At 43.5% G+C, this 15519-nt stretch overlaps 5 protein-coding genes across 5 annotated transcripts; 3 read left to right on the plus strand and 2 right to left on the minus strand.

Moving 5' to 3' along the window:
• Positions 1-4094: 4094 nt before the first annotated feature.
• Positions 4095-5969, minus strand: LOC6725332 (AP-3 complex subunit mu-2). The gene is made up of 6 exons (XM_002106313.4): positions 5825-5969; positions 5676-5763; positions 5295-5620; positions 5059-5218; positions 4553-5005; positions 4095-4442 (listed from the first exon to the last, which is right to left on the minus strand). The coding sequence occupies exons 1-6, from the start codon at positions 5857-5859 to the stop codon at positions 4257-4259; spliced, it is 1248 nt and encodes a 415-aa protein (XP_002106349.2). The 5' UTR covers positions 5860-5969; the 3' UTR covers positions 4095-4256.
• Positions 5970-6093: 124 nt separating this feature from the next.
• On the plus strand, positions 6094-6953 carry LOC6725333 (small integral membrane protein 4). The gene is made up of 3 exons (XM_016173566.3): positions 6094-6221; positions 6306-6568; positions 6630-6953. The coding sequence occupies exons 2-3, from the start codon at positions 6415-6417 to the stop codon at positions 6713-6715; spliced, it is 240 nt and encodes a 79-aa protein (XP_016038392.2). The 5' UTR covers positions 6094-6221; positions 6306-6414; the 3' UTR covers positions 6716-6953.
• On the plus strand, positions 6721-6953 carry LOC123327022 (protein brawnin). The gene has a single exon (XM_044923785.1). The coding sequence runs from the start codon at positions 6721-6723 to the stop codon at positions 6904-6906; it is 186 nt and encodes a 61-aa protein (XP_044779720.1). The 3' UTR covers positions 6907-6953.
• Positions 6954-7043: 90 nt separating this feature from the next.
• LOC6725335 (gastrula zinc finger protein XlCGF26.1) lies at positions 7044-8658 on the minus strand. The gene has a single exon (XM_002106316.4). The coding sequence runs from the start codon at positions 8393-8395 to the stop codon at positions 7100-7102; it is 1296 nt and encodes a 431-aa protein (XP_002106352.1). The 5' UTR covers positions 8396-8658; the 3' UTR covers positions 7044-7099.
• Positions 8659-8670: 12 nt separating this feature from the next.
• Positions 8671-9743, plus strand: LOC6725336 (coiled-coil domain-containing protein 25). Its single transcript, XM_002106317.4, has one exon. It carries the CDS (start codon positions 8790-8792, stop codon positions 9417-9419), a length of 630 nt encoding a protein of 209 aa, XP_002106353.1. The 5' UTR covers positions 8671-8789; the 3' UTR covers positions 9420-9743.
• Positions 9744-15519: the final 5776 nt, after the last annotated feature.

A 15519-nucleotide genomic window follows, 5' to 3' on the forward strand; every position in this document is an offset into this window, starting at 1 on the left:
TTCAAGGAACTCCAACTTTCGTAAATGTCAAAGATTCTCTACTAGGAAATAACTAGCTAGCTGAAATAACTAAATGCATATTTAGTTGGACAAATGCGAAAAAATTAAATTTAGCACTAGAATCTATTGTGATAATCCAGCATTTCCTGGTCGAAGCTCGTGCTGCATTTCCCCCAGGTATCTGGTTGCATTTCCCTGGTGTGCCACAGATGGGGTGGCCTACACACACACTCACCCACACTCACCCACACTCACCCACACTCACCCACACTCACACCTTCATCATGACCTTGCACTTGCAATTGTCAAATTAATTTCGCGCTGTTTGGCATACAAGATTTACGACACCAAATGCACCCATGTACATCCCATGCTATCAATTTTAGTGGCGGCCTCTGGCGGCGGTTGCGACAACTGCTTACGTAAGCTCCATTTCGCACAAACCCCTAAATTTCGCTTCAGACACAATTTATTTATTTAAAAAAAAGACCGCTTTTCGCTGCGAGTCTGTGAATCGTTGACGGTTTTGTCGTCTCTGATTTATTGTAATGCCTGTTTTTTTTTTGTTGTTGTTCTGTTTATTTGCCTTTATTTTGTCGCAATTGTGTCTGGTTTTTGTTTAAATTCTTTGTGCTCCCTACTTAATGCGATAAATTAACTTCAACAGGCCGAAAACAGACTTCCAGTTTGGCCTGTTTTAAAATTTTCTCCATTGTGTAGATGATATTTATAGGAACTGTATTGAATGCGGCGGCATACTTAATATCTGGATTTATCCAAATATCATAAGCCAAGATGCATGTGAGCTGGAAATAGTACTCCTTCGCCAAAGTAATATCTTCCATTATCTAAGCGACCTCTAACCTCTTATAAATCGATTAATTAAAAACAATTTGTGACACTGGGTAATTAGTCGCCGCACATGAGAAAAAATACAAAAATAAATGAAATGTTAGGGCCAAGACTTTTGGCATTAGCATATCACAGATATCGGTGGAATAAGAAAATACCCCTGTTTCGGTATGCGTAAGCAGTTTATAAATTCGTTTATTTTGTTTATCGCAAATTGGGGTCTTTGCATGGACAGGGGATCGAAATGTTGTTAGTCATTTGTGATTTTGTTTATCTGCAAAGGCTGAGAGAGAAGTGATCCAAACTGGGCATATATGATTGGGATTCATTTTTTGATTGTGATATGGATAGTGGTGTTGTGGCGCTGTTTCTGGATTCTACTTGGGCCATCGAATGGCGGAAGTTTCAATCGTTTTTAATGAGCCCCATCGCGCACTGACACAGAAAGTCCAGTTTGTGGAGGCGTCTTTATGTCGCAAATGCCCTCTGATCCAACGGCTATGCTGTCTGGCTGGCTTTTTAGATGAAACCAATATCCTATATCCAATTGCAACGATAAGCATTTTAAATAAAAGTAAAGGAAAGAACATGCACTTGTTGCCATGAGTAAATCTCTTTCATATCTACTGATGGGTAGCTCATATTCCAATACCCATTGGTGTGTGGATCGCCCGGTGGATCTGTTTATCATTCACCCCCCATTTTCCACCCACTTGCCCCGCATTTTCTTGCGGAGACAATCAGCGCTTCTAATTAGCCGGCCAGACGGGCGAGTGCCTATTAGACAATCTGTCGGGGGTTCGTGCTCTGGTTTCAAAACATATACTATGTATATAAACCATAGTTTTGAAACCATGTGGGACGATCCAATTGGCACGGCCCGGCATTCGACACCTTTCGCAAAGTTGGGCAAACAGCAATCAAAGCAGACAAACAAACAAACAAAGGCGAAAAGCACAAAGCACAGAGCAAGGCAAACACTGCGAACAAGCAGAGTTTAAACATTTGCTTAGTGCACCGGCGACAAGTTGCATAAATTATAATCGAATGGCGAATGCAATTGCACGACCTGCTACAGTAACCCCCTTCCCCACCCGCCACTGACTCTTTTTGAGGGGGGGAGGGGTTTCGTTGGGGTGCAACCTTGTTGCGCTAATGACAAATGCTTGTTGTTTGTCTTTCACTCGAATTTGTTTGGGGCCAAAGGCTCCATTAGTTCTACTGAACTTTTCGAGGCTTCGTAGTGCGCATAGATAATATAACTTACATACATTGATGATCTGCTGCTCAAGAGATTTTACTGAATAACATTTATGAAATAAATAATCTTAAAATTCAAGTGCTTTTCCATTTTTCCTTGGAAATCTCAATAAATAGTTGGCCAAAAGAGAAATCGGTCTGTGATTTATGTAAATGCCATTGCAAGTATACATAATTTTATAGCAAACTCACGATGCACAAACACACTACCGAAAAAGTAAAGAGCATTTTCAAATTTACTTAAAAATTAAACCTCAAGCTGTTCAAACACCTCCATTCGAAAGTAGATCAAATGCAGTTCTGCATTTGCATCCAGTTTTTGAAACCACTTAGCAAGATGCTAATGGTTGAGCATAACTGGAGCAAAGACGTTTGCCAAACAGAAGCTGAAAAACATCTAATGCTTTTTGGTTGCACAGGACTTCGAATCAAATGCACGATATCACGTGCATTCTCGATTAAATGGGAAACTTATGAGGCTTCATCGACACCTCAAACGACTCATTAGAAATCACAATCAGATGCCATAAATCCGATCATGAACTGCAACAATTCCAAGCGCACTTAACATTTTCAACACGGAATCTTAAGTGCTACCTATGATACCCTGGCTGATTTGTTCTGCTTAAGATCTAATTACTTATTTATATGAAATGCATTTATAATATACGAGTATGCCTTTCCGTCTCAAACTGAGTAATTTTATTTTAGTGCAAGCAACTAAAGTATGAGATAGAATTTTTAAGCTGGCACCCCATTAAGCTATGTATATCCCTGGGTATTTATGTATTCGACTCCCTGACGCTGCCCTTAAATTCTTGATTTTAAATTGTTCTCCCCCGGGCGGTGGAAAATGCAAATGAGTTGGGAAACATTTACAATCGAACCGTATGAAATGCGCTATCAATTACGGCGGCTAAATGCCAGCGGATTTTCATTCTGAAGCGAGGAAGACAGAGATGGCGATAGGGAAGCCCTAGGTGGGCAGAACGAAAGACTGAGGCAACGAACTCGTGTCGCCCGCTGCAAATAAGGGATAGAGCTGTTGGGCCCTGGATTTTGGGGCATGCCGCCATGCTGTGTGGCGAATTGTGATGCCCCCCCTCACCCGTTTCATTCTGTGTTTAAGGAACTTGCTTGGCTCTTAACGATTGTTTCCCACGCTTGAAAAATGACTCGCGAACTGGACTCGAAATCTGAGTTATTTTCTCAACCCGTTTGGCGTCCGAGCCCCGAACATTTTGTGCCCGTTCAAGAGCTGGCTCTCTCTCTGTGTGTGTATAACATGTCTAGCCATGGTTGACGTCGCCTTTCGGTGGCGCTTGTTGGCTACCGTTGCACGCCGCGCCCAAAAGCCTAGAAGCTGTTGCTGCTTGCGGCTGCCATGGGTCAAGGGGGGCGGTCCAAGGCATCGGAGGCGTGGCAGGGCAAACCGGTTACCGGTCTCGACCAGAGGCAAAAATGCAGCTAAGCTTGTGTAAGGAGATAACGAGGCAACACAGTGAAGCCTCGTGTGCTTGTTAACTGCATTAAAAATGCTTCGAATAGGGAAAACTGATTGAAGAGTAAAATTGAAATTGAATTTGGTTTTTTTTAAACAAAATGCGTGGGGTAATGTTAGAGCTCGATAATTTGATCAATCTTTCACTTTTCAGCAATCTTGCCTAGAAATGCTCGTTAGCGAGTCTCTACTTCTTCGCATTGTTCACACACATTGATAAACATGATGTATACACACTATTCGTATGCTAAATGCGTTGGCTGCAAAATCAAGTTTTGCATTTTCATTTGAATTTATTGGTTTCCTCGCTGGCTGTTGCCAGGCGCACTGCGATCGAGTGGAGTGACTTGACTTGGAGTGCAGTGGAGTCGACAGAGCCATTGCCATGCCACGCCACTCGAAGACTTGCAACTCCATTCCCAATCAATTCTCGCATTCTTACTCTTCGAATATGGCGACGGCGTCCAAGAACAACGACGACTACACTTGAAGTTAATATTTTATGGGTAGATATAGATACATAATTGAGATACACAGGGAGAGAGACGAGGGCTAGAACATCGAATGACAAAAATAAAAGCGGAATAGACTTAACGTTAGCAATTAATTAAAGCTGGAATTGGAATCCGGATGATGAATTCGTCTACATCCGCACCTGGAACTTGCCCGCCTTGGTCAGGTATTTGACGCCCTTGAAAGGCTTGTACTTCTCGCCGTACATGTCCAGGCGATTCACCTTTAGCCCGGAGACGGCGAGCTGCGAGATCTGGAACTGGACATTCACGGATGGATTGGCATCGATGTTGGTCGTTCCGGGCGTAATGGAAACCTAGGCGTGCAAGGACAGTATATAATTATTGGAATAGAAATATAAATAATTTAAGATGTTTGATACATGACTCTTGTAAAAGTGTAAAGGGAATCAATGGTTATTCTTACCGATCCCCTAATATTTGGCAGCTTGGATACATCGATCCGTCCCACATCCCAGGACAGCGTCTTGGTCACCGAATCGAAGGTGTACTTTCCCTGATTTGGCGTCAATATGCAATTGAGCACACACCGCGGCATGGTCAGCTCCAGCTTCACTTTGTCGACGGTGCGGCCCAGGGTGTTCCTCGGGCCAATCGTCAGGTCCAGACGCCCCTGCTCGCCCGTTTTGATCGAGAAGTTGTGCCTGATGTAGATGGGTATGGCCACCACGGACTGGGAGCTAATGTGATACGACATCAGGCGGAAGTTGCCGTCGGGTGGGATAAAGGAGAGCAGGCGCTCCGCCTCCCAGCGCTTGTAGCGCACGCAAGGATGGAAGGAAACGTCGTCGAAGAGGCGAGGATTCATGAAAGATAACGTAAGATCTGGCATGCCGGATAACTTGATGCAGCAGTCGATCTGATCGAAAATAATAGATAGAAAACATTTGTATAGAGTCAAGTTAAACTTACGTGTCCCTGGATCTCAGCAAAGACCGTGGATCCTGATTTATCAATGATAGCGTCCACCTCCTCGATGACATCGAAGTACGCCTCGTTGTTGGTGTACCTCACGCCGCTTCTGCGCCAGCGAACCGCTGACAGCTGACCCGAGGGCAAAGTAGTGCTTACACTTTGGAAATTGGATTATTAATAGGATTATTAACATAATTGAAAGGCAAAGTCGGAGGGAGCATCATTCAACTTACTTGCTCTTGCCCGTCACCGTGTTGGCAATGGTGCGCAGGATATTGGGCGGCTTGATCAGCTCCTTGAGAATGTTGCTCTCGGTGGCCAGCGGGAAGCCATTATCGAGCATCTCGTCCAGCAGCTCGTAAACGACCACATAGTTGTCCTTGATCACGGACTCGGAGCAGTCGCCGAAATAGTCCTGGAAGGTGTCCACCACGCGATGCAGGAACTCGATAACAAAGAGTGGCGGCACCTCCTGCTTGCAGGCGGCGACCAAGGACACCGCGTCCCTTTGCACCGTGATCAGGTAGTAGTGGGGCGTTGCTATCACCGGCGGCACATCCTGCAACAGAGAGATATGGTCAGCATAAAGCCCATACGTGGCATGGGCGACTCACATATGGAGCGGCGCGCTGGGCGTCAAGGAAGTATTCGCACACAGATCTCGACACAACCGAGCGCCAATGCTTTTCCAGGAAGACCTCGCTGAAATGCGGATATATGGGTAGTACAGCGTCTTCACATTTCATTTAAACGTATGGCTTACCCGCCGCTGTTTACAATAAACAGACTGTGTATCATAATTCGACCTAAATTGCTTCCTATTTAAAGCTCTGTTTTCTTTTTCAGGGATGAATCATTAGCGATGACAGCGTAAAGGTGTTCTACTACCGTGCTCACGAAGCGACTCAGTAACTGTTAAATAATTTCATGAATAGACTGAAGTAAACGAACAGTGATTTAAGGTGCTATATACATAGTTAACCTTTTAGCTACAAAATCGCATGGCACAGCAAATTATGAATTTATTTACTTACTTTGTTTTGTTTTAGTAATGGTCATCACGTAAACTCATCACGTAAACTCATCACTAGCTGACTCGCACATCTCTAATCGAACAGCTGATTGCTGCGAACCGGAACGAATGGAAATTGTATCGTGAGGCAAGTGGAGTTTCCCTTTATTTTTGACAGATAATAAATAAACAAAGGAACAAGCTTAAACATTTTCAATTAAACCATACACAGAACTAACGCACACATGTGACGGAGGCAATACACACACACGGCACCTTTGAATCTCGCCTTAAAATTGGCGAAACCAACACGGAATTATATAATCGCCGGCTGAAAACACATGAGTCCGTACAGCGGATCCGTGCGTCGTCTGCTGGACAGTTGGCCAGGAAAGAAGCGCTTCGGTGTCTACCGCTTCCTTCCGCTCTTCTTTTTGCTGGGCGCCGGCCTGGAATTCTCCATGATCAATTGGACAGTGGGCGAGACCAATTTCTGTGAGACTGCTCCGCTTAAAACCTTACTTTTATTTACTAATACGGAATCTTATCCTTGCAGACCGCACTTTTAAGCGCCGCCAGGCGAAGAACTACGTGGAAGAGCAGCAGCATCTGCAGGCGAGAGCCGCGAAAAACACTGACTAAGCAAAATGCCCGCCGGGGTTTCCTGGGGCCAGTACATGAAGTTCCTCGGCTGTGCCCTGGCATCCATGATGGCCGGATCGCAGGCTGTCCACCTTTACTATAAGCCTCTGGAGGACTTGCGCACCTACATCGAACAGGAGCAGCACAGCACACAGGTGGATCCCATCGCTAAGGCACCGGAATCTGCCTAACACTGTGTACTAGACAAGTTATTGGTGACTAAAGCTATTTAAGTGAATGTCTGCTGTTTGTTGAGAAGAGGGTTGTTGGCATAGCACCATCATGTCCCACGAAGAGCGTTATCTGTCCCAGAAACTTCAAAAGACGCCACGTTTCCACTTAATCAGTCTATTTAAAAATCTATTCAACTAAGGCTAGCTAAAACTACTTCTCGTGCACCTTCCGGTGGTTTTTAAGACACGTCTGCTGCCGGAAGGCCTGTCCGCAGGTGTCGCAAATGTAGGGCTTCTCACCCGTGTGTATGTACTCATGGTGCCGCAGGGTTTTCCTCGAAGCAAAGCTCTCCGGACAATGGTGACAGGGAAAGGGTTTTAGCTTTAAGTGGACCGCTCTCACGTGGGCTTCGAGCTCGAATCGCCTGGCAAATCTTCTGCCGCAGTGCTCGCAGGGCAACTTGTCGCTCGAGTGCATCAGCATGTGCTGCAGCAGCATGAACTTCTTGGCCATTCGGCGGCCACAGACCTGGCATTCGTGTGGCAACTCTTCCTGCACCTCGTGCTGCTGCAAAGTGTGGTACTTGAGGGTGTATCGGGAATGGAACTCCTTTTGACAAATGTCGCAGTAATGGCGTTCTCCGGCGCCGCCCTCCCTGGCAGCCACCTCGTCCTCCGTGGGATGCTTTGTCTTAAGGTGGTACTTAAGATTCGCCGACTGGTTAAAGCTGGCTCCGCACTGCTCGCAGATGAATTTCTTCAAGGCATCGCGGTCGCGCGGACTGTGCTTCAGCCTTTTGTGCTTCTGCATGGCTATGCGGCTGGTGTAGATCCTCTCGCAGCCTGGCTGGTCGCAGGGATGGCGTCGCTCCTTGGGGGCATGCACCTCTCGAATGTGGGTATACAGACCGCCCATAAAACTGTAGGCCTTATCGCACTGATCGCATTGGAAGGGCCTTTTGCTGCCCTCGTGCACCTTGCGGATGTGTGCTGCGAGGGTTATCTGGTGGGCAAAGCTGTGCCGGCATACGGAACACTTCAGGGTGTTCCTTGATCCCCTGAAGGACTTTCGGGGGGACTTAACCCTCTTAATAGCCGGCTCATCGATGGGATCTGGGTCGGGAGCAGGTTCAGGTGGTTCCACACTATGCAGAGACTCTTGGTCCTCCTCCCTGCCGTCGTAGACCACTTCGAAAGTGGGTTCCCGTGCGTCTTTCTTCAGCATTTCCAGCAGCTGCTTTCTGCACTCCTCGGCTTTCCTGCGGAACTTTTCGAAATTCTGCACCGCTCTGCGGCATTCCAGGCACAGTTCGTTGGGCAGCCACTGCTGTTCGGCGTCCTGGTTCTCCACATCCTGCGATAGATTTATGTGGAGCAGCTGCTGCAGCTCCTGGCTGATTGGAATCTCGTCTGATTGGAGTTCTGTCTTCAAGGGTTCCTTTTCCAATTGGAGCAGGCATGTGCAACAGAGTTCTCGTGCGGATTCACGGGTAAGATTTAAAGGCATTTTGTGGCTCTTTAAAAAAATTCAATTCAAAACGCTTTTTGTTAGGCGTTCCAACAGATTGTGGCTTTGTGAAAGAAGAAGAACATCAACTACAGTGCTCTCTTCAAAAATCAAACAATTACTGGTTGACAACTATGATTTCATATGAATATGAATTTGTGAAATCGGTGCCCCAAAGAAATTAGAGTTTATAAAGGAAAATTAAACGCGGAAGATATATATATGTATATACTAAGTAATACAGAAATCAGCACTATGCAAATTTCACTGTATTTCATTTGTATTTCAGACAAGGCGTCGTCTGGTCACACTGAACCAGAGGTGGACCTGAACCAAGCCTCCTAAGAAATCATATTTTATTCCATTTGCAGTTCGCCCTCTGGAATCTGTCGCAATGGTGTTCTACTTCAAGAGCAATGTGGTCCAGCCGCCGGCGATGCTTTACATGGGTCGCGACAAGCACGAAAACGAGGAGCTCATCAGATGGGGCTGGCCGGAGGACGTGTGGTTCCATGTCCACGACCTGTCCTCGGCTCACGTGTATTTGCGGCTACGGAAGGGCCAGACAATCGACGACATACCCACCGATGTGCTGGTGGACGCCGCTCAGTTGTGCAAGGCGAACAGCATTCAGGGCAACAAGGTGAACAACCTGGAGGTGGTGTACACCATGTGGGAGAACCTGAAGAAGACCCCGGACATGGAGCCCGGTCAGGTGTCCTACCACAACGAGAAGGCGGTGCGTCGCATCCGCCTGGAGAAGCGCATCAATGAGATTGTCAATCGCCTGAACAGGACCAAGACGGAGGAGGAGCACCCCGATTTCCGGGCACTGCGTGAGGCGCGGGATGCTGCCGAGCGGCAGGATCAGAAGAAGCTGCAGCGAGAGCGGCGCGAGCAGGAGAAGGAGGCTGCCAAGCAACGGGAGCTGGAGGCGGAGCTGCGAAGCTATGCGTCCCTCCAGAAGTCGGAGAACATGCGCACCAACTACGATGCGGGCAACGAGTCGGATGACTTCATGTAGTCCCCGGGGGGCAGGACCAAGTCCTGGTGCACCCTCGCATTTACCCAAAATATCCTTCGCCATCCTCTACTTTTTCTACTCTATCAATCGCACATCGTTTAGTAAATGCCACATTTTTGGTTCTTTAGAACCTGTCCGGCAGGCATTGCCAAAGAATTGAATTGTGAGAAAAAATAAATATAGATTGTAAATATCAACAAGAGAGAATGCTACAGTCGAGTTCCCCGGTTATAAGATACCCGTTCCTCAGCTAGTGTGAAAGCGAACGCGAAATTTTGGCAAATCTATAGATATTCAAGCGACTAATAAAATTATGAAAAACCATCGAAACATTTTTTTACTCATTTCAAAATTTTACAAATTTAAATGTGAGCAACTGCACTGCTTGCCAGTGTATAGTTAGTTTACATTATCACAGGTGGCGCGTTAAGCACAATCCAAAATTTGAGTTATCGATATATACATATTCGTGTTATTTACATGTCTGTAAACTTAGCAGCAGAGGCTGGTTAACATTAGGAGAAACGCACAGTCTGGCAGCTCTACAAGTATATTTCAAAAATGCCCGCATTAAAATTTAAAAACTCATTCCGAATCGGATGATTTCCATATCCATTTGATTGTGCCGAAGACAATTCGCGCTATCATCTGGCATATTTCCCACAATTTGATGGGCTCTGACAGCATCTGCAGCTTAAGCCTTTGTTTTCTTGGGATTTCAGTTCATATTTTTTTTGCCCATCTTTATGATTGTTTATAGTTGGGCGCCGTTTGGGGTTCTGCCGTTTGCTGACCGTTTTATGGCTTCAACGGCTTGTTGCCTTTTTGAGTTTCTGGACAATTTGCTGTCAGCAGCATGGAAATGAATGGCTGCACGGCTGGCAAATCTTGGGTCAGCAAGAGCCACACTCTTTTCGGCTCGGTAACGCACTCATTATCGGACATTTTATTTTCACGCATTGTTCGCAACAACAATGGCGGCCAAACAACAATGGGGAAGCCCCCGAAAATGCGCCATGCGAAGAACTTGATGAGGCTGCGTGTCCTTTTGATTATGCCATGCCAATCTCCTCCTTTTCGCTGTGTTCCGTCATTATGGCCAGTCGTAAACATTGATGACAGTGGGGCTGCACTCGGGTTACGCCCCCTTATCCGCCTCCCCTGATTGATTCCCGGCGCCTGTGGCATTGTTTTCTCTGATTTAAAATGACTCTGCGAAGATGGTTTATGGCCGCCTGGGCAGACAGCTATGTATGTAAGTTTGCCTGGCAATAATAAAGTCACTGTCAAAGGAATCCCTTGGATATATCCCCCTCTCGGCCATCAGTAAGCGGCAATCGTCGTCATTAATCAAACTGGCAACAGTAAGCCCCCGCATTCCCCAACCCTCGTCAGCGAAAGCTTCTCGCTTTCGCTCTTTATTGCATTTGTCACCACAGCATGAACAGTGCACTGTTCGAAAAATTGGACGTTTTCACTTCTTTCACGCAGTTTAATCATGAATACGCCTAACATAGGTCTACCATTAGAAAGCATTAGAAAGCACACACATTGTGCTGGCAATGTGGGGGATGTCCATTTCCAGACACAACATAATTAGAAGCCGCAGTCTGGTGCCTTCTTGGATCTAAGAAAAGGCACGAAACTGATTAACTAGTGGCTTTCGTACCAAATGCAGCTGCATATGCAGCTACGATTAATCAAATTGGCCTACAGAATGAGTGGCAGCAGGAAATTGGCCGGCTAAAAGCTAACGTTCGTGTTTTGGTAATCAAGTTTCGTATTTACTTGCACTCGATGTACGCCGGCCACTTGGTGGGCAGCTAGTTGGTGTCCTAGTCCCGAACATTCTGGACCATCACTCATCCTGGCAGCGGTGGAAGGAGGCCATCCATCACATCAGTTGGCCCACTATTAGCAGGGCAGCGAAGGGGGAACCACTGTGCATAAATTTAAAATATTCGCCATCTTGATGGCAGATTAGCTAAGCTGCAGGCCTCAAAAAGAACAAGCCATGCACTCCAACTAATGGTCCTACTAACTAATGGTGCTCTACAAATAATGGTCCAAAAAAGAAGTGCTGCGCCTAATAAGAATTATTTATATATGGTGCATAGAATTTGTTTTTCTAAAGTTTTCGTAAAATCTAGTCTACAGGGACGTGAGAAAATATTCGATTAATCATTTAGCACAATACGCATTTCTACAATTTCTCTAAAAGAAAGCGCTTCCTTTTAGCGCCTTTTTTGCAAACAGAAACTTCTGGAAGTGTTACCTCATGTAATAGTGTTGGTGCCATCATAACTGCGCATGCCCGCGAAAACTGATCGAAAGCGTGGCGTCGACATACTGGCGTTTTCTGTAATTACGTTACGCCTCGTATTCATCTCGTCTGCTCCTTGTTTATTTCCGTCTCCTTCACACTCGAACACAAACTTATGCAGAGCAGCATTGTTCTCTTTCTTGCTTCACCGTGTAAGCTAGCACTTATGAAATTATTTAAACACGCCATTATAGTAAACAATTTTCGACTGCATTTTTTTGCTTGTTTTACACGAAAAACTTTTGTTTAATGTCATCGATTTTGTTCTCATTTGCTTAGCAAATTCCGTTCACATTTGTCCAATTCAGTTCACATTTGTCCAATCCCGTTCACATTTGCACAATCTCGGACCAACCCTCAAAATGTAGGGATTTTATTATAATATTATTAACTTTATTCGTTTTCGTATACATCGTAGTTGTCTCGCGGTTAGGTCTTCGTATTGTTGTCGCTCTCGCAGCCACGCAGGCAGAACGCACAATTTACTTCTTCCACGCGCCGGCAAAAACTCCTTAGCCGCCATCGTTCAGCACTTCGCTCTCGTAGCTTTGCGCTCTTCGTTGATCGTCGTGTTTGCGAAATCGCCACCTCGTTAATTCGCCACTTTCCTCTTTTGCTCTTCTTTCTTCGTTGCTCTTCTTGCTATCGTCGTTGTAGTTGTGTAGGGCTCAGCTGTTTCACACTAGTGGGATATCGGTAAACAGCCAAAAACCAATCCCACTACATATGTATATGTACTATAAGGGTATTATTGATTTTTAGTAAGAAAAATATCAGAATTTTAAGTGCAACTTTAGTAATTGAAGTTCAAATGCGGAATGCCACATTCGTTGCTTAATTAAAATTATATCTATCTATCTATCTATCTATCTATCTATCTATCTATCTATCTATCTATCTATCTATCTATCTATCTATCTATCTATCTATCTATCTATCTCTTTATCTATCTATCTATCTTTCTATCTATCTATCTATCTATCTATCTATCTATCCATCTATCTATCTTTCTATCTATCTATCTATCTATCTAGCTATCTATCTATCTATCTCTTTATCTATCTATCTATCTTTCTATCTATCTATCTATCTATCTATCTATCTATCTATCTATCTATCTATCTATCCATCTATCTATCTCTATCTATCTATCTATCTATCTATCTATCTATCTATCTATCTATCTATCTATCTATCTATCTATCTATCTATCTATCTATCTATCTATCTATCTATCTATCTATCTATCTATCTATCTATCTATCTATCTATCTATCTATCTATCTATCTATCTATCTATTTATCTATCTATCTATCTATCTATCTATCTATCTATCTATCTATCTATCTATCTATCTATCTATCTATCTATCTATCTATCTATCTATCTATCTATCTATCTATCTATCTATCTATCTATCTATCTATCTATCTATCTATCTATCTATCTATCTATCTATCTATCTATCTATCTATCTATCTATCTATCTATCTATCTATCTATCTATCTATCTATCTATCTATCTATCTATCTATCTATCTATCTATCTATCTATCTATCTATCTATCTATCTATCTATCTATCTATCTATCTATCTATCTATCTATCTATCTATCTACCTATCTATCTATCTATCTATCTATCTATCAATCTATCTATCTATCTATCTATCTATCTATCTATCTATTTATCTATCTATCTATCTTTCTATGTAATTTTCTATCGCGTAACATCCCCAGCTAAAAATTTTTAAATTTTACCATTTTTCGAAAAAAACGTGATGTTACTATATTGGCAAAAAATTTATCTTGATTTTTAGTAAGAAAAATATCAGAATTTTACGTACAACTTTTGTAATTGAAGTTAAAATGTGGAATGCCATACCTTGTTGAATTCGTAGCTTAATTTCCTATCGAGTGGCATTCCCACCTAAAAATTTTTAAATTTTACAATTTTTCGAAAAAAAACATGATGTAACCCCTTACAAAAAAGTGAAAATTTCGAAAAAAATTTATTTTACCAAATCCTCTAAAATGGGTAATGGGTTGTTAGATTAGGTTGTCAGCTACAAAAAACGGTATTTTTCGTATCCGTGAGTCTTAATTCTGCGAAGTTACAACTAAAAAACCATTAAAAAATATCGATAATATTGGCAAAAAATTTATCTTGATTTTTAGTAAGAAAAATATCAGAATTTTACATGCAACTTTTGTATTTGAAGTTCAAATGTGGAATGCCATACCTTGTTGAATTCGGTGCTTAAGCTTTGCGACCTAATCTAACCAAATGTTTGGTAAGGAAAGATGCAACATGAACGCCAAAACATTATAATTTCCTATGCTATACGTTCAAGAAATATTCAGCTCGACATCCATCACTTTTTCGGGGCATCTAAAATTCCTATTTACGTTTATGACCGCCGGCAGGCAGCAGAATAAAGCTGCAGCAATTAAAGTGATCGCTCATGTGGGAGTCGCAGGGAAAGCTGGGAATGTCGGAAAAGCGAGTGCTGCATTGAAAATTTTATGCGTCTGCCGGTGGAAAAAGAGGAAAAATGAGGAAATGGCAGTGGCAGTGGCAGTGGCACTGGAAACGGAGAAAGGAATTGCAAGTGCGCAATAGCTGTTTGGTATGTGTGTGCGTTTGTATGTGTCCTTGCAACAAAAACGAAGACATTGCCAAGAGTTGGGGGCGTTGATGGCTTCCGGCGTCTGTGCCCACAACAATAACAACAACAATTGCTGACGTGAGGATGCTGGGGATGAAATTCCATTTAAATGTCCCTTAGTGGACAAATCAAAGATAACGAAGAAAAAGCGCCAACGAGCAAATTGAAAAGCGCAAAGAAAATCGTACTCTTTTCCACGGAATATTAATAACTTTCAGCTGAATCGGCTGGATTAAACGCTAGCCATGGTTTTAAAATATTATCTTCAAATTGTAAGTTATGTCCATTATTTTCGTGGCTAGAAGGGCACACAATCTTCGCTCTTTCAAACCTAATTTTCCCCCAATGTCGAAGGCAATTTCGTGCTGTGCTGACCCACAAGTCCATAAATCTAAAAGGACCCCCTCGCAAAAATTACCATTATGCTGAGCGTTTTTGATTAGCCACTTGTGCTAAAATTTTACGCAGCCTCCACGGCCATGTCAATCAATCTTTGACACACAATTGGCCGAGATTTGCATGTCCTGACCCCCAAAATGGGATCTCCCAAATGGATATGGTCGTGTGCCTGAAATTAATTCACATTGTTATGCAGATGTCCTGCGCCTGTGTCATCGTTAAACGTTTTGTAGATTACGACCTAGCTGAGTGTATGTACTTTTGGCCAAATTTTGAGTGTAGTTACAATGTTCATGGCATTTTTATGGGTTCATATTTTCTTCGTTTAGTAATTTTACGAGCTGACTTTGCCGAAATTCGCGTTCAGTTAGCAATATTTACATCTTGGCAGGTTGACGCGTTTTATGATACTATCATTTTATATTATAATAACTTTGAAGTGGTTTGTTTTTGTAAAAGATGGAGGATAATCTAGTAAATATTAAGTTGCCAAGCTTGCAGCTCGGTGTTCGTCCTCGAAAGCAATAACTCGTCTAATTTCCTATTGTTGCAGCTCAATGAAGCCGTTGCTCTTGATTTTTCTTTTTTTTATGTTCTAGGCGGCTTGTGTGAGAAGCCCATGTTCCAGTAGCACAGCCACAATCTTGGAAAACCCCTCCCAAAGTGTGTCACTTGGTTTCTGGCAGGCTGCGAACTTTGGGCTGAGGAA

The sequence above is a fragment of the Drosophila simulans genome, chromosome X (genome assembly GCF_016746395.2).
Source record: "Drosophila simulans strain w501 chromosome X, Prin_Dsim_3.1, whole genome shotgun sequence".
In the NCBI taxonomy this organism is placed as follows: Eukaryota; Metazoa; Arthropoda; class Insecta; order Diptera; family Drosophilidae; genus Drosophila; species Drosophila simulans.

Excerpts from the sequence above, each read along its gene's own strand:
- LOC123327022 (XM_044923785.1), top strand. The coding sequence starts at position 6,721 with ATGCCCGCCGGGGTTTCCTGGGGCCAGTACATGAAGTTCCTCGGCTGT.
- LOC6725335 (XM_002106316.4), bottom strand. The coding sequence starts at position 8,395 with ATGCCTTTAAATCTTACCCGTGAATCCGCACGAGAACTCTGTTGCACA.
- LOC6725332 (XM_002106313.4), bottom strand. The coding sequence starts at position 5,859 with ATGATACACAGTCTGTTTATTGTAAACAGCGGCGG. Across the intron at positions 5,764-5,824 it reads TTTATTGTAAACAGCGGCGG|CGAGGTCTTCCTGGAAAAGC; the intron begins GTAAGCCATACG and ends TCCGCATTTCAG. Across the intron at positions 5,006-5,058 it reads TTGCTGAGATCCAGGGACAC|ATCGACTGCTGCATCAAGTT; the intron begins GTAAGTTTAACT and ends ATTTTCGATCAG.
- LOC6725333 (XM_016173566.3), top strand. The coding sequence starts at position 6,415 with ATGAGTCCGTACAGCGGATCCGTGCGTCGTCTGCTGGACAGTTGGCCA. Across the intron at positions 6,569-6,629 it reads AGTGGGCGAGACCAATTTCT|ACCGCACTTTTAAGCGCCGC; the intron begins GTGAGACTGCTC and ends TTATCCTTGCAG.
- LOC6725336 (XM_002106317.4), top strand. The coding sequence starts at position 8,790 with ATGGTGTTCTACTTCAAGAGCAATGTGGTCCAGCCGCCGGCGATGCTT.